Consider the following 20,522-nt stretch of genomic DNA (forward strand, 5'->3'; position numbering starts at 1 on the left):
TATTCAATACTCCACATTTGTACACTTCATTCCCTTACCTCCCCTGCAACAAGCCCCATTAAGAAAGAGCATCCCTAATGCTAGGTAATGGTAGCATTTTTCCTCTTTCTAACCACTGCACTCTGAATCACTACCCTTCTCCCTAACGTGTGCATCATTCACTCCCCCTAAAGGAGTGAAAAGGAACAGACTTTTCATACAAAACATGATGCACTCTAATTCTCTACCCTACCCCTGAGGTGTGCACTCGACTTGTTCACTCCCCCTCATGGATTGAAATAAAACTGACTGATGTACTGTACGTATGAAATATGGTGAAATCTGTCTCCTGCTTACAGCGATGTGTATCTCTCTTTCAGAATGTCTAGAAGGCTTCTATGGGTCAGACTGCCTGCATCACTGCCTGTGTCAGAATGGTGGTGTGTGTGATCGTTTCTCCGGGGGATGCTCGTGCCCCAGCGGGTGGACCGGGGCGGCCTGCGAACTGGGTAAGTGATGGATCCACCAACAGGACCAAATGGGAAAGAAGGGGGGTTAGGAGATTTGCAATGCACTTAGGCCCTGTAAAAAAGGTTAATGCAGTAACGCTGGATAACGTAGTACATTTTTACTGTATAGTGTCATAAAACTAGTTAATGTAATAACTTGACGGAGAACTTGACAGAGAACTTAGCCCCGGTGTTTGACAACTTAATGTAATAACTTGACTGAGAACTTAGCCCCGGTGTTTGACAACTTAATGTAATAACTTGACTGAGAACTTAGCCCCGGTGTTTGACAACTTAATGTAATAACTTGACTGAGAACTTAGCCCCGGTGTTTGACAACTTAATGTAATAACTTGACGGAGAACTTGACAGAGAACTTAGCCCCGGTGTTTGACAACTTAATGTAATAACTTGACTGAGAACTTAGCCCCGGTGTTTGACAACTTAATGTAATAACTTGACGGAGAACTTGACAGAGAACTTAGCCCCGGTGTTTGACAACTTAATGTAATAACTTGACTGAGAACTTAGCCCCGGTGTTTGACAACTTAATGTAATAACTTGACGGAGAACTTGACAGAGAACTTAGCCCCGGTGTTTGATAAGTTATGGCGTTACTGGTAGTTATCCAGTGGTTATTACGTTATCAGGTGAGTAAGATTTTGTTTTATAAATTATACAATAACTTTAACAGATCATGTAATAATATACCATAATCACTGTCTTTATGATTCATTAAATTCATTTCAAGCGTCATGGCTCTTCATGTCTTTGGGGCAGAAAAAATTGTGTTGGGCAGGTGTTAATATGATTTGGTGTGGAAGAGTCAAGAGAGTCTGGCAACACTGAATAGCTTCTGTTGAGATAGATTTTCTTAGATGAAAAGCGACAAATCGATACTGAATAACCTGGATTCAGGGTAAGGACACTATTATCATTGTCTCAAGAGCATCAAATAGCTGCATAACAAAAAACTATGTAGGCACAGAAGATGAATAATCTTGATAAAAACGCCTTATTGTTCATAATTTTGTAATATGAGAGGACAAAGCTCAACACTTATTTGGTTATGAAAATTACATTTGCCCATTTTGTAAATAACAAAAATGAAAGGCAGCTTTGCAGAAAAAAAACATTTAACAAACTGCAAGGTGTAAAGGCTTTATATGCCGTACATAAAGTCTTCATACACACTAGATGCTTCACAAATCTTCACATTGAATAAAGGGTAAGGCTTTTTATCAGTAAGATGAATTCGTCAGTAAATCTTTTGGTATTAGGGAACTACTTCTGATAGTCAGAGCAGTGGTAAGGCTTCTATCCAGGTTGTATCCACTGTTGTACTTTTGAATGATATTGTCCAGCAAATCTATCTCCAAAATCAGAGCAGTGGTAAGGCTTATCTCATGTGTGTATTTGCTTGTGAAGTTTTACGTTTTTAGGATAAGATAAACTCTTAACGGTGTCAGAGCAGTGGTAAGGCTTCTATCCTCTGTGTATTTGCTTGGGATGTTTTAAGACGCTCAATTGAGACTTCCCACAATCAGATTACTTCCCATAATCAGAGCAGGAATAGGGCTTCTCTCCAGAGTGTGTTTTCATGTGTCTTTCAAGATGTGATGAGAACTCCTCTCACAGTGTGGGCAGTGGGGAGACCTCTTAGGTTTGTGAATTTCCTGGTTTTGCTCTTTGGATGCAGAAGCTGGCTGAACTTTGTCAGAGGCGTAAGGTCGTTCTCCTGTGGGAATTAAAACAAAAGGATAAGCTGGAACAAGTGGCTAAGAATCAACTTATTTCACTGATTAATGAATAAAATCATATGTATAACATGAGATCATTCTACCTCTCAATTTGAAAAGAGAGAGACTAATTTGTGGAAAATGTTAACCTCCTCTTACAATGTGCTCTGACCATGAAAAATCAAAAGTCCCAGTCTTCTCTTCATCTCCCCCTTTTAATGTTGACGTTCAAATCCAGTGTTGGACTGCAATTCTTTCAGATTCACTGATGCCACCTCTGGATCCTGGACCTGAAGATGTCTCTCCTGTGTGAATGACATCAGAATAGCAAGTCAGTTGGTGCTATATACAAATCAATGCTTTTAAGTAAGCTGTACATGACAAAAGGGAGATCAATACCAATCATATGTTGTCATTTCTTACCATGTTCAGTTAGCTAAACAATAATTTCACAAGACTTGATACTGTCTGAGTAAACTCCAGACATCCATACACTGAATAATACAAACAGTAGCATTGACAATGTTGATGCCAAACCATGCAGGTCTCCATGCTGTGAAATAACATCTCACACAATTGGTCACCTTGACAATTAAACCTTTAGTCTGTCCTAAAACTATGCCATGGAGAATCCAGTAGATGATGGCGTTCTGGGTTACACAATGAGTGATGAAAACTTGAGAACACCAAACAACTTTAGATTAAACTTGCTCTTACCATGGTCCAATACTCCAATCTTTTCCTCATCCACTTCATCTTTAATGTTAATATTCGAACCCGTTGTTTGACTGCAGAGGTTGCTTTCAGTGTGTTGCTTACATGTGCCCTGATGTAGCACTCTCATGATTGCCTCTTGAGCACACAGTCTTCTTTCATCACTCAAATTTTTCAAGACAGAGATGACGTGTTGTTCAAAATGGTCACAATTCTGCTGCAATTCAGTTCTTTATGAAACGTCTAGTTCGTCAAACATGTTCTCCTGCAAGGCAGCTGAATCAATGACCTCGTCCTTCTGGCGTTTACTTTTGTGGCCTGAACGCTGCTCCTCTTCTTCATTTTTAATGATGACATTGAGCTCCAATGTTTTACTAGTCTTCCAGGTTCACTGATGCCATCTCTGGAACCTGCTGTAAGCCTACACAGGGGGCCCCATTGTCACAATCAGGACACATTGGCGCTATAGGTCTGGGCTATGACTCAGTTCTCTTTATCTGCTTGCTAGAGCTAGATATTAAACCCTCTAGATAGAATAAGTCCTAAATAGAAGTCTGAGTTCAACCTCCTGGTCTCCCCTGTGTGTGCCACTCCCCCTCCTATTGAACTGTATGAGTACATTTCAAAGAATAGCTACAATAAGTGCTGTGGGTCTTACAAACACAAAAAGAAAGGTTGTGGAACTTGTGGTAGATGTGAGGCACTGCAGGTCAGTTCACAATGCTTACAACCTTAGCATTTATATCAAAACATCTATTTATATAATAAACTGGTTAATTGATTTACCACTGGTTTCAGTGCCACTTAAGAATGTAATGGCCTGATTGTTGCCAGATAGGTCTGTTTCCTGCCTAATTTTGTGACTTTTTACATAATTGGTCTTGCAAAATGGTGCTGGGTGGGTGTTCATTTGATTGGGAGGGTAAGAGTCAAGAGAATCTGGCTACACTGAATAGCTTCTGTTGACATTTTAAATTAAGAGGACCAAAACCAGGGGGACTTTCCCACTGACTAAACTTGTTGCCCACGTTGCCTTCCACAGGTCACCAAATGTTAAACTTTTCTCTTTTAAACACTATATCCTTACATTAGCCTTTAATATGATGTGATCGAAGCCACAATCATTCTTCATATGTGTAGCATACTGTAAACACCATAGAACAAACAAATAATCCCCACTATTCAAACTATACAGAAGCTTCTCAACTATATTGCACATAATATTGCACTCTTAAGTAATACAACCACCCAATTGTTCTCACAATAGTGAAAGGCAACTTAGATTTTTTTCTAAACAAAGCTACAACTGAAAGTCTTCATATGCTTCACAAATCATCACATTGAGAGTTGAGGTAAGGAGTTTTGCAAGTATGTTTTTTTGGTGAATTGTTAAGCTTTTATGAGAGAAACTCTTTCCACAGTCAAAACAGTGGCAAGGCTTTTTTCCAGTGTGTTTCTGCTGGTGTACTTTTAATTTATATTTTCGAGTAAATTCAGCACCACAATCAGAGTATTGTTAAGGTTCTTCTCTTGTGTGTATTCGCTTATGGGTTTTAACACTTTTGAATTTAGTGAAACTTGTGCCACAATCAGAGCAGTGGTAAGGCCTCCCCCTGTGTGTGTTAGCTTGTGGCTTTTTAAGTCCATCAAATGAGAAACTCTTTCCACAATCAGAGCAGTAGTGATGCTTCTCTCCAATCTGTATCTGCTGGTGTACTGTTAACTATATATATATATATATATATCAAATATATCAAAACATCTATATATCTATATATATATGTGTGTATGTGTGTGTGTGTGTGTGTGTCCCAGTGGGGCTAAAAAGTATTTAGTTAGCCACCGACTGTGCAAGTTCTCCCACTTAAAAAGATTTGAGAGGCCTGTAATTTTCATCATAGGTACCCTTCAACTATGACAGAAAAAATGAGGAAAAAATATGCAGAAAATCACATTGTAGGATTTGTTAATGAATTTATTTTCAAATTATGGTGGAAAAAAGTATTTGGTCAATAACAAAAGTTTATCTCAATACTTTGTTATATACCCTTTGTTGGCAATGACAGAGGTCAAACATTTTCTGTAAGTCTTCACAAGGTTTTCACACACTGTTGCTGGTATTTTGGCCCATGCCTCCATGCAGATCTCCTCTAGAGCAGTGATGTTTTGGGGCTGTTGCTGGGCAACACGGACTTTCAACTCCCTCCAAAGATTTTCTATGGGGTTGAGATCTGGAGACTGGCTAGGCCAGTCCAGGACCTTGAAATGCTTCTTACGAAGCCACTCTTTCGTTGCCCGGGCGTGTTTGTGATCATTGTCATGCTGAAAGACCCAGCCATGTTTCATCTTCAATGCCCTTGCTGATGGAAGGTTTTCACTCAAAATCTCACGATACATGGCCCCATTAATTCTTTCCTTTACACGGATCAGTTGTCCTGGTCCCTTTGCAGAAAAACAGCCCCAAAGCATGATGTTTCCACCCCCATGCTTCACAGTAGGTATGGTGTTCTTTGGATGCAAAAGCATTCTTTGTCCTCCAAACACGACAAGTTGAGTTTTTACCAAAAAGTTATATTTTGGTTTCATCTGACCATATGACATTCTCCCAATCTTCTTCTGGGTCATCCAAATGCTCTCTAGCAAACTTCAGACGGGCCTGGACATGTACTGGCTTAAGCAGGGGGACATGTCTGGCACTGCAGGATTTGAGTCCCTGGTGGCGTAGTGTGTTACTGATGGTAGGCTTTGTTACTTTGGTCCCAGCTCTCTGCAGGTCATTCACTAGGTCCCCCCGTGTGGTTCTGGGATTTTTGCTCACCGTTCTTGTGATCATTTTGACCCCACGGGGTGAGATCTTGCGTGGAGCCCCAGATCGAGGGAGATTATCAGTGGTCTTGTATGTCTTCCATTTACTAATAATTACTCCCACAGTTGATTTCTTCAAACCAAGCTGCTTACCTATTGCAGATTCAGTCTTCCCAGCCTGGTGCAGGTCTACAATTTTGTTTCTGGTGTCCTTTGACAGCTCTTTGGTCTTGGCCATAGTGGAGTTTGGAGTGTGACTGTTTGAGGTTGTGGACAGGTGTCTTTTATACTGATAACAAGTTCAAACAGGTGCCATTAATACAGGTAACGAGTTGAAGACAGAGGAGCCTCTTAAAGATGAAGTTACAGGTCTGTCAGAGCCAGAAATCCTGCTTGTTTGTAGGTGACCAAATACTTATTTTCCACCATAATTTGCAAATAAATTCATTAAAAATCCTACAATGTGATTTTCTGGATTTTTTTCTCATTTTGTCTGTCATAGTTGAAGTGTACCTATGATGAAAATTACAGGCCTCTCTCATCTTTTTAAGTGGGAGAACATGCATAATTGGTGGCTGACTAAATACTTTTTTGCCCCACTGTGTGTGTGTGTGTATATATATATATATATATATGTGTGTGTGTGTGTGTGTGTGTGTGTGTGTGTGTGTGTGTGGATAGATAGATAGATAGATAGATAGTCTAGCAAATCTAGCTCGACAATCAGGGATTGGTGAGGCTTTTGTCATGTGTATATTCACATGTTGTTTTTTAAGCTATACATTGTAGTGAAACTCTTCCCACATTCAGAGCAGTAGTAAGGATTCTGTGCTATGTGTGTTAATATGTGATTTTCTAAGTCAGTCAAATGAGAGAAACTCTTTCCAAAATTAGAGCTTCCCTTTAGTGTGTGTTTCCCTTTAGTGTGTGTTTCCTCAAGATGTGATGGGAATGATTTGGGGTAACGCTTTTCACTAGTATGCTTTTGTTGGGTATTTTTAAAGATTTTAGAATGAGAGAAACTCTCCCCACAGTCAGAGCAGTGGTAAGGCTTCTCTCCTGTGTGCACTGATGGTTAATTAGATAACTTGATGGCTTTAGGAAACTCTTCTCACAATGTGGGAAGTGGTGAGACCTCTTCCTGCAGTTGCTCTTTGGATGGAGAATTCTCTGACTTGCTTGGTCAGAGGAGTTAGGTTGCTGTCCTGTGTGTATGACAACAACAAAGAGCAGCTGAAACATGTGTCTAAGAATCAGAATCACTGACTAAAGAATCAAATGTTTCACCCATCACTAATGTGGCGTGAGAAACATTTACTTTGTTAATTGAAAAGGAGATGATAATGTATTGAACTTGTCTCTCCTACATGGTCTTACCATGAGAAACAAAATCCCCAGTCTTCTCTTTCACCTCCTCTTCATCTTTAATGATAACATTTTGACTGGGGTCTTCTAGCTTCACTTATGTCATCTCCGGATCCTGGACTTAAAGAAGTCTCTTCTATGTGAATAGAATATGTGACATCAGAATAGCAAGTCAGTGTGTGGTATAGATATCAGATCTTAATTTGACCAGTTCAGAACAGGAAAAAGAATCCTGCAGCAACAGGAAATGTGAATATTTATGTGGATAATAAGTAATGGACATGTTTGTAAGGGTTGATACATTACATCTGAAAGTGGAAATGACAAACTTTAGAAGCCTTTTTAAACCTTGAATACAGTACAAGAAGAATTCTCACACAACAGTGTGATCAAATTAAAATCCTACACCTTTAAGAAGTAGGATCAAATTATTTTCACTTACCAAATCACTTACATGGATTCACATGGATTATTAGATGCACACTCATTTCATAAAACATCAAATATTGTCTGAGTAAACTCCAGAGAGCCATACACTGACTTAAACATATACGGCATTGAGAATGTTGATGCCAAACCACTCCATGAAATAACCTCTCTCACAGTGGGTAAGCTCTCATGAACACCTTGACAATAAAACCTTGAGTCTGTCCTAAAAATATGCCATGGAGAATCCAGTAGATGATGGCGTTCTGGGTTACACAATGAGAGATGATAACTTGAGAACACCAAACAACTTTAGATAAAACCTGCTCTTACGATGTTCCAATACTCCAATCGTTTCATCTTCCTCTTCATTTTTAATGTTGACATTGACTGTATAGATTGCTTTCGCTTTATTGCTTATGGATGGAGCATGCGCATCCTCGTAATTTCCTCTTGTGCACAACATCTTCTTTCATCTCTCAAAGTTTTCAATATAGGCTATATTTCAACGAACCTAATGCAATGGTAAATCTTAGCGCTGGCGGTAGGGCTATCGGGCTAGGGGTGTGTCAGAAATATTGGGAATTATTGGCAGAGTAGCAGGCGGTGACTCGAAAGGGGTGGGTTTTGATAAATAAAACATTTGGAGGCTTGACCGCTCGCTGGCCAATCAGAACGTGCTCCATGGCTAGAAATGTGGCTGTTTCTAGTGTATTGCGTTTGCATTGTCATCAACTGCAATTTGAATGTTAGTCCATTATAGCCCTGTTTGTTAGATAGCCTACAGAAACAAAATAACTAAATGTGTGCCTATCCCATTTTTGCTAAACACATTGAACATGCTTGCAGTCCACATTGTTCTGAATAATTGCATGGCTTCAATATGGAAATATATTGTTAATAAACATAACATTCACACTGATGGGGCTAGGCCTACTATAAATTGCATAATGGCTGAGCCATGGACATGTCAAGCTTATTTGATTAGTAAAATGACATGAACTGTTGAGGCCTAAAGAGAGTGAATATTTGTAATCAAATTCCAATCAAAACAACTTGTTTTTAAATAGGCTATATAGTTTAAATAAAGTTACAGGCACCCTAATTGCTACCGTCGGCATATAATATAATCTTGCAGATTGCATTCCCACTGGGCACACACTGGTTGAATCAACATCGTTTCCACTTCATTTCAATGAAATTACGTTGAACCAATGTGGAATAGACGTTGAATTGACCTCTGTTACCCAGTGGGTTCACACTTTTCCAGAAATAGCAGACTTAAATTCCCTTGCATGCGAGCTGGACGTTCTCATCATTAAGCCAGGACGATGAATCATTTTAATACGTGAATACTTTTTTATAATAACCATATTTCTAAAAGCTTGGGATCAAAATCATGATATCATGAAATTGACATGAAAAAAGACACAACTAATTGCTATTGAACCAGCCTTCCTTATAGCTTAAAGTGCCTTCGGAAAGTATTCACACCACTTGAGATTTTCCACATTGTGAAATGTTGGAAAAATAAATAAATAATAATCCTCATCAATCTACACACAATACCCCATAATGACAAAGTGAAAACAGGTTTTTAGAAATATTTGCTAAATTATTAAAACGGAAAAACAGAAATACCTTATTTACATAAGTATTCATACTCTTTGCTATGGGACTCGAAATTGAGCTCAGGTGCATTCTATTTCCATTGATCATCCTTGAGTTGTTTCTACAACTTGACTGGAGTCCACCTGTGGTAAATTCAATTGATTGGACATGATTTGGAAAGGCACACACCTGTCTATATAAGGTCCCACTGTTGACAGTGCATGAAAACCAAGCCATGAGGTCGAAGGAATTCTCCATAGAGCTCCAAGACAGGATTGTGTCGAGGCACAGATCTGGGAAAGGGTACTAAAACATTTCTGCAGCATTGAAGGTCCCCAAGAACACAGTGGCTTCCATCATTATTTTTATTTATTTTTATTTCAAGTTTTGTTACGTTTTCTTGTTTTTTCAATCAACCAACAAAACACATTCCACATTCACAGATGTGGCAGACATAAATAATCAAATAAAATATCAAACAAACAAACTTGCAGCAGCACTGTCAGCGTTCCTATTACTTATTTCCAGCCTTAGCTGAGACAATGAGCAAATCATTCGTTTTTACAGCACCTTACACCCTGACTACACCGCTCGCTTCGCGTGTGCGAGCGTTGCAAAAGAAATGTAAGAATCTGTTATTCAATTATTGCACCCACACTGCTCGCACCCCCCAACGAGTGTCTGCGTTGCCAAGGGCTAAAATAGAAGTCAGTTCTATTTGGGACACAGATCGAGCTGCAAGTCCTGCCTCTCCCATCTCCTCATTGGTTTATAGAAGCAGGTACCCACATGCCATGTCCTCATTGGTCATATCCATGTGGGTGATTGAAAGATGAACTGTGTTGCCGGTTGTCGTGGTAATACTACGAAGTTTAGATGCCAATCACCATATAAGTTCAAAGATGAAAAAGCCTGGAAGGAGGAGAGATGACTAGAAACGATTCGGTTGACTGTTTTATGTGTGGAGTAGAGGACCTTGTGCATTTCAGGTAAAATAACAACCTAATGTTTATATCCCAGGACAAATTAGCTAGCAAGTGCAAGCTAGCCAAATTGCCATAAATGTTTCATGCTTTTCGAACTGTCCCCAAATTTATGTCATTGGTTCAGAGTTTGTTTTGATATTTTAACCTGTGTGTCATGGTCGCGTTTGGTGTAGGGGGACAAAATACATTTATGCACGATGGTGCACGCACGCAGCCGGTTTGGGTTCCGTGTTACACAACATGTTTCTGCTCATTTCCCTAATCACCCCATTCACTCTGTCCAATTTGAAATATAGCTGAGTAGTGGAGACCAGAGTCTGTCAAACTTGGGCTGTCTCTTGCGGAGGTCATAAGTGAGCTTTTCAAGAGGGAGAAAGTCAACAATATTGTATTAGTATTAGAAGCCCACAATAGAATAATACATTTCTTAGCAAAGTATGTGATAGTCATAAACACATTTTCTCTGTCAGGATCAAGAACAAAGTCCTGTTGGGCATTAAGAAGATAGATACACAGGGTCATATTAAACTATACATCTAGTATTTCCTGTGCAGCAGTAATGTATAGATTGCCAAAATCTTTCTACAACTCCAAAATACATGCATATAGGTTCCACTTTCAGAGGTACACATTTTACAGTAAGGAGAAATGTCTGTATTCATTCTATGGAGTTTCACTGGGGTGTAATAAAATGTGTACAACAATTTGTAATTAGATTCTTTCATTTTTACATGAGTAGAGGAGCAGTATACCCTGTCGCAAAAATCCGCCCATAACTCATCACTTTTTTCAAATTAGTAAAGGAGGAGCCCCCTTTCTCAGAAAGGACTCTATAGATATGAGATTTTGCTGTAGCAAGAAGGGTCTCAACTGCATTCAGCTGAGCTCTAAACCTCCCCTTGGAAGTAAATTAGGAAATGACATGTCTAATTTGAAGTTATTTTACAAAATTGGATCTTGGCACATTGAATTCACTGCAGAGCTCTTGAAAGGATTTCAGTGTAGTGGTTTTCTGATGAAACAGGTCTGAAAAGGTCCTGATTCCTAGAGTATGCCAAAGATGAAAGTTGGCGTCACTCAGGGCTTTTGGCAAGTCTGGGTTGCATACTATAGGCAAGTGAAAGCAATTTCTTACCGTCCCTCCATGCTAGTAGGGTGCTGTAAATCACAAAGGTTTTGGCTATGTTGCCCACTTCACTAAAGTTATTAATGAATATAATTGAGCTTAGGGGCAATGAACCATAGGATTGGGCTTCTATCTGAGTCCACATTGAGTCTTGTCTGTTTGTGATCCATGTTAGCATATTGCGAATTTGGGCAGACCAGTAGTACAATTGAAGGGAGGGAAGGGCAAGAACACCCTTAGATTCAGGTTTCGATAGAGGGGAGAACTTGATCCTAGGTTTTTTATTGCCCCATATACATTTGGTGATGCTTTGATTAGTCGTATTGAAAAAGGAAACTGGGAGATTGCGTGGGAGCATCTGAAATAAATAGTTCAATCTAGGGTTGATTTTCATACGGATAACATTAATTCTTCCTACTAAACTAATTGGGAGGGAGATCCAGGTTTGGAGATCGTTCTTGATTCGATCCAGGAGTGGTAGATAATTTTCCTTGAAAAGTCTATTCAGATCTGGTGTTACAAAGAACGGACAGAGTGTCTTCATAGAGCTGTTGCGTGTAAGAGTGAGAGGGCAAACAGTGGATTTGTTCAAATGTATCTTATGTCCTGAAAACTTGCCGTACTGAGCAATTGAGTCTAAAATGGGAGGGATTTCTCCGGGTTGGATATATAGAGCAAGACTTCATCCACGTATAGCAAAATATTGTGCTGCAGGCCGCCTGCAGAAACACCCATAAAACTGGATTGCTCCTTGTCAACTCTGCCAAAGGCTCCACTCCCAACAAATAGAGCACGGGGACAGCGAGCATCCTTGTCTTGTGCCACGTCCCAAAGGGAATCTATCAGAATTCAGACCATTAGTAGTCACCATGACAGTATAGGGACTTCATCCATTTAATAAAGTTTGGGCCCATACTGAACTTTTCTAAGACTGAGAACAGAAAGCTCCACTCCCATCCTGTCGGACACCTTCTCAGCATCTGGTGAAGCCAGCAGGACAAAGGTCTTCTGTGCGTTTACTTGATCTATAATATCAAAAAGACGGCGAATGTTATCAAAAAAGTACTTGTCCAGTTTGGTCTGCTTTTATTATTTTGGGAAGAAGAGTGTTTAGTCTTTTAGCAAGTAATTTGGTAATATTTTTTGTTGTTGAAATCAAACAAGCTTATGGTCCAGAAGGACGAGCAACACTGTAATTGTGGGCTGTGTACATCGAGTCTGGGAGAGCTCAATTTTTGCAAAAAAATCAACCAGCCATTGGCATGAAAATAGGGCTAAACTGGGGCCAAAAAGCTTTGTAGAACTCTCTGGGAAATCCATCTGGGCCTGGGGACTTGTTAGGAATGGAGTTCTGCATCTGTATGTTTTCTCTCAGAAGTATATAGTTTGCAGTAAAAATCATGAAAGTTACATTTATCTTATTTGGATCATATGTGACCTCGTCATCTGCTGTTCGGAGAGCCATGATTTTACGCTCTGATTGCTCTTTCAATCTACTGGGCCTATTGCTATACGCGTGTAAATACAACTTTTTTTTAATCTCCCGAGTATAGTGCAAGTTCAGTTTGGCGTTGGCTGCTTTAAGTTGACTCCAGGAGGCGCTGTCTGTGGATTGTTTATGTACTTTTTCACAGCGTTTACAGCTCCCTCTCAAGATCTAACCTGTGTGCTTCCATTGCTTTTTTGTAGAGGAAGCATATGCAATTAGATGACCTCTTAGTGTGGCTTTAGCAGCGTCCCACATTGTGGCTGGAGAAACAGGAGAGTCTTTGTTGTCTTGCATGTAGTTGTCTATCCATGTAGTAACCAATGTATGGAAAGCTTTGTTAGATAACATTGACGTGTTAAATTTTCAGCTCTTTGACCTCGGGATGGTCAAAGTGGAGGTGGACAAAGGTGATCTGAAAGTGCTATGGGGTCCGACTGTAAAAATGTAATCTATTCGAGATGGACGTTAGAGTAGTATGTATAGTCCATAGATGAGATATTAGTCTCTCTCCAGATATCTATCAGTCCCATCTCTTTAGTAAGAGTTCAACATCAGATCTAGGGTTTGTTGTGGGGGCTTTAGATGATTTGTCCAGGGTTGGGTTGAGGGTACAATTAAAATCTCCAGCCACCACTCCAAAGGAAACACAATGCTCATTGAATAGGGTTATCCTTTTTGACATGAAAGCAGGAGTATCTGTGTTAGGGGCTTGTCCATTTGGAAGACACAGTTTGCGACCAAGCTTTAACTTCTTGATGTCTTGAGATGTTGCTTCAACATATCCACAGAATTTTCACTCCTCATGATGCCATCTATTTTATGAAGTGCACCAGTCCCTCCTGCAGCAAAGCACCCCCACAACACGATGCTGCCACCACCGGGCTTCACGGTTGGAATGGTGTTCTTCGGCTTGCAAGCCTCCCCCTTTTTCCTCCGAACATAACGATGGTCATTATGGGCAAACAGTTCTATTTTTGTTTCATCAGACCAGAGGACATTTCTCCAAAATGTACAATCTTTGTCCCCATGTGCAATTGCAAACCGTACTCTGTTTCTGCTGATTTTGGAGCAGTGGTTTCTTCCTTGCTGAGCGGCCTTTCAGGTTATGTCGATATAGAACTAGTTTTACTGTGGATATAGATACTTTTGTACCTGCTTCCTCCAGCATCTTCAAAGGGTCCTGTTGTTGTTCTGGGGTTGATTTGCACTCTTTTTTGATTTACACATCTCTAGGAGACAGAACGTGTCTACTTCTTGTGTGGTATGACGGCCGCGTGGTCCCATGGTGTTTATACTTGCGTACTATTGTTTTTACAGATGAATATGGTACCTTCAGGCATTTGGAAATTGCTCCCAAGGATGAACCAGACTTGTGGATATCTACAATTATTTTCTGAGGTCTTGGCTGATATTCCCATGATGTCAAGCAAAGAGGCACTGAGTTTGAAGGTAGGCCTTGAAATACATCCATAGGTACACCTCCAATTGACTCAAATGATGTCAATTAGCCATGACATAAAGCCATGACATAATTTTCTGGAATTTTCCAAGCTGTTTAAAGGCACAGTCAACTTAGTGTATGTAAACTTCTGAACCACTGGAATTGTGATACAGTGAATTATAAGTGTATAAGTATATTAATGGTTTAATGGCTCATGATTACTGCTTACAATAGCTGTAGGATAAACAAATGTATTCGGTGCAATTAGGGGTACATAAATTAAATGACTTACATTGTGTTTGCCAATGCCCCTAAGATCATGTACATTTGATGCAGCATTATGACGACTCATTGTCACAGTGGTAGGGATTAACTGAGCTGGTCTTGGATCATTTAGCAGTCATTGTTTCAACACGGCCTTGAAATGCAAGTCCAGGAGCCAAGATGATTTGCATGAACTCCATCCTTCCTGTAGAGTATCTTCTGTTTCAATACAAGTGACTCCAGCAGAGCTACAGTAGTATTTTAGCCAGACGTATAATGCCAGCAGTCTGCTGAATCTTTCTCACCCTCTGTCCATGATGGTAATGGACCTGAAATTATTGGCTGGGCCACTCAAGGACATTCAGAGACTTGTCCCAAAGCCACTCCTGCATTGTCTTGGCTGTGTGCATAGGGTCGTTGTCCTGTTGGAAGGTGAACCTTTGCCCCCAGTCTGAGGTCCTGATCACTCTGGAGCATGTTTTCATAATGGATCTCTCTGTTCTTTGCCCCGTTCATCTTTCCCTCGATCCTGACTAGTCTCCCAGTCCCTGACGAAAAATATCCCCACAGTACGATGCTGCCACCGCCATGCTTCAATGTAGGGATGGTAACTAGTACCTTAAATCTACTGACATGGAACTGCCATGGTCTAGGTCATACAATAAAATGGAAAAAGATACTATGCACTCTTAAAAAGGAAAAAGCAGACATTGTGCTATTAGAAGAGACACACCTCTGTGATGCCGAACATGATATACTCTGCAGAGCTTGGATGGGAAAGGTGTATTTCTTGTCTTTCAAATCAAACAGTAGAGGCACAGCCATACTTATAAATAAGCGTGTTCCATTGATAATGAACAAAAACATCTGATCCGGAGGGAAGATTTATTCTGAGAACTGGGTCACTGTATGGGCAACATATTACCTTCTTAAATACACTGAGGTTGGAGTCATTAAAACCATTTTTCAACCACTCCACACATTTCTTGTTAACAAACTATAGTTTTGGCAATCCGGTTAGGACATCTACTTTGTGCATGACACAAGTCATTTTTCCAACAATTTTTTACAGACAGATTATTTATAATTCTGTCACTTACACTGTTAGCACTGAGGCGGTGTGCAATAGTAGGAAGACCACTTTATCCAGCTCACCCTGCACTATCAGCTCCAATGCAAATAACATGAGTAAGTCTACCTCTGATAAGCTTCCCAGTAAACCATTAAAAACAATCAAGCAACCCAGAAAAGTGCTAATAAAATAGCCCATATTAACATATGTAGCCTAAGAAACAAGGTCCATGAAGTCAATAACTTGCTTGTAACAGATGACATCCATTTTCTCACTATCTCTGAAACTCACTTAGATAATACCTTTGATGATACAGTGGTAGCAATACATGGTTATAACATCTACCGAAAAGACAGAAATGCCAAAGGAGGCGGTGTTGCGGTCTATATTCAGAACCACATTCCTGTAAAACTTAGAGACGATCTAATGTTAAATACTGTTGAAGTAATATGGCTACAGGCTCATCTGCCTCACCTAAAGCCCATTATTGTGGGAAGCTGCTATAGGCCACCAAGTGCTAACAGTCAGTATCTGGATAATATGTGTGAAATGCTTGATAATGTATGTGATATCAACAGAAAAGTATATTTTCTGGGTGATTTCAATATTGACTGGCTATCATCAAGCTACACACTCAGGAAAAAACTTAACTGTAATCAGTGCCTGCAACCTGGATCAGGTTGTCAGTCAACCTACCAGGGTAGTTACAAACAGCACAGGAATGAAATCATCAACATGTATTGATCACATCTTTACTAATGCTGCAGAAATTTGATTTAAAACGGTATCCAAATCCATAGGATGTAGTGATCACAACATACTAGCCATGTCTAGGAAACCAAAGTTCCAAAGACTGGGCCTAATATAGTGTAGTGTGTAAGAGGTCATACAATAAGTTTTGTAGTGATTCATATGTTGATGATGTAAAGAATATTTGCTGGTCTGTGGTGTGTAGTGAGGAGCAACCAGCACTGCACTTATTTATGAAATGCCTCATTCCAGTTACTAATAAGCACCCACCCATTAAGAAAATGACTGTAAAAACTGTTAAATTCCCTTTGATTGAGGAATTGAAAAATTGTATGGTTTAGAGGGATGAGGCAAAAGGTATGGCAATTAAGTCTGGCAGCCCAACTGATTGGCAAACATACTGCAAATTAAGGAATCAGGTGACTGAACTAAATGAAATTTAAAAAATGAACTACACTATGAAACAAAGATAAATTATATACAGAATGATAGTAAAAAGCTTTGGGTCACCTTTAATGACATTTTGGGAAATGAAGCCAACTCGGCTCCTTGAATCAGAGGGCTCATTCATCACAAAGTCGACTGATATTGCAAACTACTTTTAATTACTTTTTAATTGGCAAGGTAAGAAAACTTAGGGATGACATGCTAGCAACAAATGCTGACACTACACATCCAAGAATATCAGACCAAATTATGAAAGACAAGAATTGTACTTTTGAATTCCGTAAGTCAGTGTGGAAGAGGTGAAAAAATGATTAGACCCCGCCGGGGTCTGACAATCTGGATGGATAATTACTGAGGATAATAGCAGATGATATTGCCACTCCTATTTTCCACATCTTCAATTTAAGCCTACTAGAGAGCGTGTGCCCTCAGGTCTGGAGGGAAGCTAAAGTCATTCCACTACCCAAGATAGTAAAGCCCCCTTTTACAGGCTCAAACAGCCTGTTACCAACCCTTAGTACACTTCTGGAAAAAATGGTGTTTGACCAGATACAATGCTATTTCACAATAAACAAATTGACAACAGAATTTCAGCATGCTTATAGGGAAGGACACTCAACAAGCACAGCACTTACACAAATGACTGATGATTGGCTGAGAGAAATTGATGACACAATGATTGTGTGGGCTGTCTTGTTAAACTTCAGTGCAGCTTTTGACATTATCGATCATAGTCTGCTGCTGGAAAAACGTATGTGTTATGGCTTTATACCCGAAAATAAAAGAGAGCCGCACACTCTAGGAGCTCAGATGCAAAAATGTAATACCAACGTTTCGACAGCCAAGCTGTCTTCATCATGGCTTTATACCCCCTCTATAATGTGGATAAAGAGTTACTTGTCTTACAGAACACAGAGGGTGTTCTTTAATGGAAGCCTATCAAATATAATCCAGTTAGTATCAGGAATTCCCCAGGGTAGCTGTTTAGGCCCCTTGATTTTTTCAATTTTTACTAATGACATGCCACTGACTTTGATTAAAGCCAGAGTATCTATGTATGCGGATGACTCAACACTATACATGTCAGCTACTACAGCAACTGAAATTACTGCAACACTCAACAAAGAGCTGCAGTTAGTTTCAGAGTGGGTAGCAAGGAATAAGTTAGCCCTAAATATTTCTAAAACTAAAAGCATTGTCTTTGGATGAAAAAACACTCACTAAACCTAAACCTCAACTAAATCTTGTAGTAAATAATGTGGAAATTGAGAAGTTGAGATGACTAAACTGCTTGGAGTAACCCTAGATTGTAAACTGTCATGGATAAAACATATTGATGCAGTAGTAGCTAAGATGGGGAGAAGTCTGTCTATAATAAAGCAATGCTCTGCCTTCTTAACAACACTATCAACAAGGCAGGTCCTACAGGCCCTAGTTGTGTCGCACCTTGACTACTGTTCAGTCGTCTGGTCAGGTGCCACAAAAAAGGACTTAGGAAAATTGCAATTGGCGCAGAACAGGGCAGCACGGCTGGCCCTTGGATGTACACAGGGAGCTAATATTAATAATATGCATGTCAATCTCTCCTAGCTGAAAGTGGAGGAGAGATTGACTTCGTAACTACTTTATTTATGAGAGGTATTGACATGTTGAATGCACCGAGCTGTCTGTCTAAACTACTGGCACACAGCTCGGACACTCATGCATACCCCACAAGACATGCCACAAGAGGTCTCTTCACAGTCCCCAAGTCCAGAACAGACTATGGAAGGCACACAGTACTGCATAGAGCCATGACTACATGGAACTCTATTCCACATCAAGTAACTGATGCAAGCAGTAAAATTTGATTTTAAAAAACGATTTTAAAAAACGTATGGAACAGCGGGGACTGTGAAGCAACACAAACATTGGCACAGACACACACACACACACGATAACGTTCGCACTATACATACACTTGGATTTAGTACTGTAGGCATGTGGTAGTGGTGGAGTAGAGGCCTGAGGGCACACAGTGTGTTGTGAAATCTGTGAATGTATTGTAATGTTTTTTAAATTGTATAAACTGCCTTAATTTTGCTGGACCCCAGGAAGAGTAGCTGCTGCTTTAAATACAAATACAAACATGATTAAACATCTCTGGAGAGACCTGAAAATAGCTGTGCAGCAACGCTCCCCATCCAACCTGACAGAGCTTGAGAGGATCTGCAGAGAAGAATGGGAGAAACTCCCCAAATACAGGTGTGCCAAGCTTCTAGCGTCATACCCAAGAAGACTCGAGGCTGTAATCGCTGCCAAAGGTGCTTCAACAAAGTACAGAGTAAAGGGTCTGAATACTTATGGAAATATGATATTTCCATTTTAAAAAATGTAATAAATTAGCAAACATTTCTAAAAACCTGTTTTTGCTTTTATATTATAGGATATTGTGTGTAGATTGATGAGGGATTAAAAAAAATCTATTTAAGAATAAGGCTGTAGCGTAACAAAATGTGGAAAAAGTCAAGTGGTTTGAATACTTTCCAAAGGCAATTGTTACAGGATAATAAGTTCTAAATACAAGGGTCACCAACATCATCTCATCTCTCATTTATTGAGGGGCATATGGACAGATGTAACCTAGGCAGAGTGGTTTTTACGCACAACCAAAATGGGAGCTGGCTAAAATAAGAAATAAAATAAACCAAAAAAATAAACCACTACTAGGCCTACACAAAATGGGATGTCTGCTCACTGTTTTGCTGATTTATTTCAAAGCAGTCTCATGAATCAAACCCTTTAATGATAGACATGGCTACTTGGTGAACACATTGGGTAGGACAAGACAATTGCCTTCATTGAGGGGAGGCTAAATGCTTGGTTTTTAATCAAATGAAACCAAATGGAGAGAGAAAATCATTTTTGTGTGTTTATTAATACGATGGTTACCGGCACAAAAAAACACATTTCCTGTCATGTTCCATGAGAACAAGGGCACCACGTTACAGCTGGATAGGTGTCGCTTCCACTCACAAAATCCATGCCATTACCAACCGTGTTACCAATAAGACCTGCTTTTCGTTAGTCTTAGATCTCCTGATATGCATGAAATGGTCACTTTTGAGCTTGTTTTCAAGGACACACCTCAAATGTTGCCTGCCCCACACCTCAGCCCAAGCGAACTAATATCAGATAGGTAAATTGCTGAACCTTGCGCATGGGGTAGAAAAACTGCCAGAGTGCAGATTTTTACAAGCTAAAATTGCAAACTAATGTGCGTTTGGCATTGCACTACCTTAGAAAAATTGAGCTGTTATGGAGCCTTTTGGACATAGACTTGGCGCTCCGCTACCCCTTGTCGTGTGGTAGCAGAGAGAACAGTCTATGACTTGGGTGACTAGTGGCCTACAGCAGGATGGCTTATATAATGTCTTCATATGCACTAGATGTTTCACAAATTGCCTCATTTAGAGCAAAGGTAAGGCTTTTTACCAGTGTGTATTTGTTAGTGAACTTTTTACGTTTTTAGGATTAGAGAAACTCTTCCTGCACTCTGAGCAGTGGTAAGAAGTCTCTCCTGTATACACTCTCTGATGAACTGTTATAAATATGAGGCGTTGAAGCCTTCGGTGTCTGTCCTGTGTGAATTCGATGCTTGTGATTTTTTAACTTAGCCAATTGAGAGAATCTCTCGCCATGGTCAGAGCAGTGGTAAGGCTTCTCTCCAGTATTTTTTTCACTGGTGTACTTTTAAATAAACTTGTCTAGCAAATCTATTTCCACAATCAGAGCAGTGGTAAGGATTATCTGCTGTGTA

General features: G+C 39.8%; 1 protein-coding gene across 1 annotated transcript in view; it reads left to right on the top strand.

Moving 5' to 3' along the window:
* The window catches only part of LOC109869651 (multiple epidermal growth factor-like domains protein 6), a 114,859-nt gene that overhangs the window by 70,775 nt on the left and 23,562 nt on the right, over positions 1-20,522 (top strand). The window contains exon 22 of the mRNA XM_031804269.1: positions 360-488. Within this exon, the coding sequence (XP_031660129.1) occupies positions 360-488 (129 nt within the window). The remainder of the gene's footprint in view (positions 1-359; positions 489-20,522) is intronic.

The sequence above is a fragment of the Oncorhynchus kisutch genome, linkage group LG24 (genome assembly GCF_002021735.2).
Source record: "Oncorhynchus kisutch isolate 150728-3 linkage group LG24, Okis_V2, whole genome shotgun sequence".
Lineage (NCBI taxonomy): Eukaryota > Metazoa > Chordata > Actinopteri > Salmoniformes > Salmonidae > Oncorhynchus > Oncorhynchus kisutch.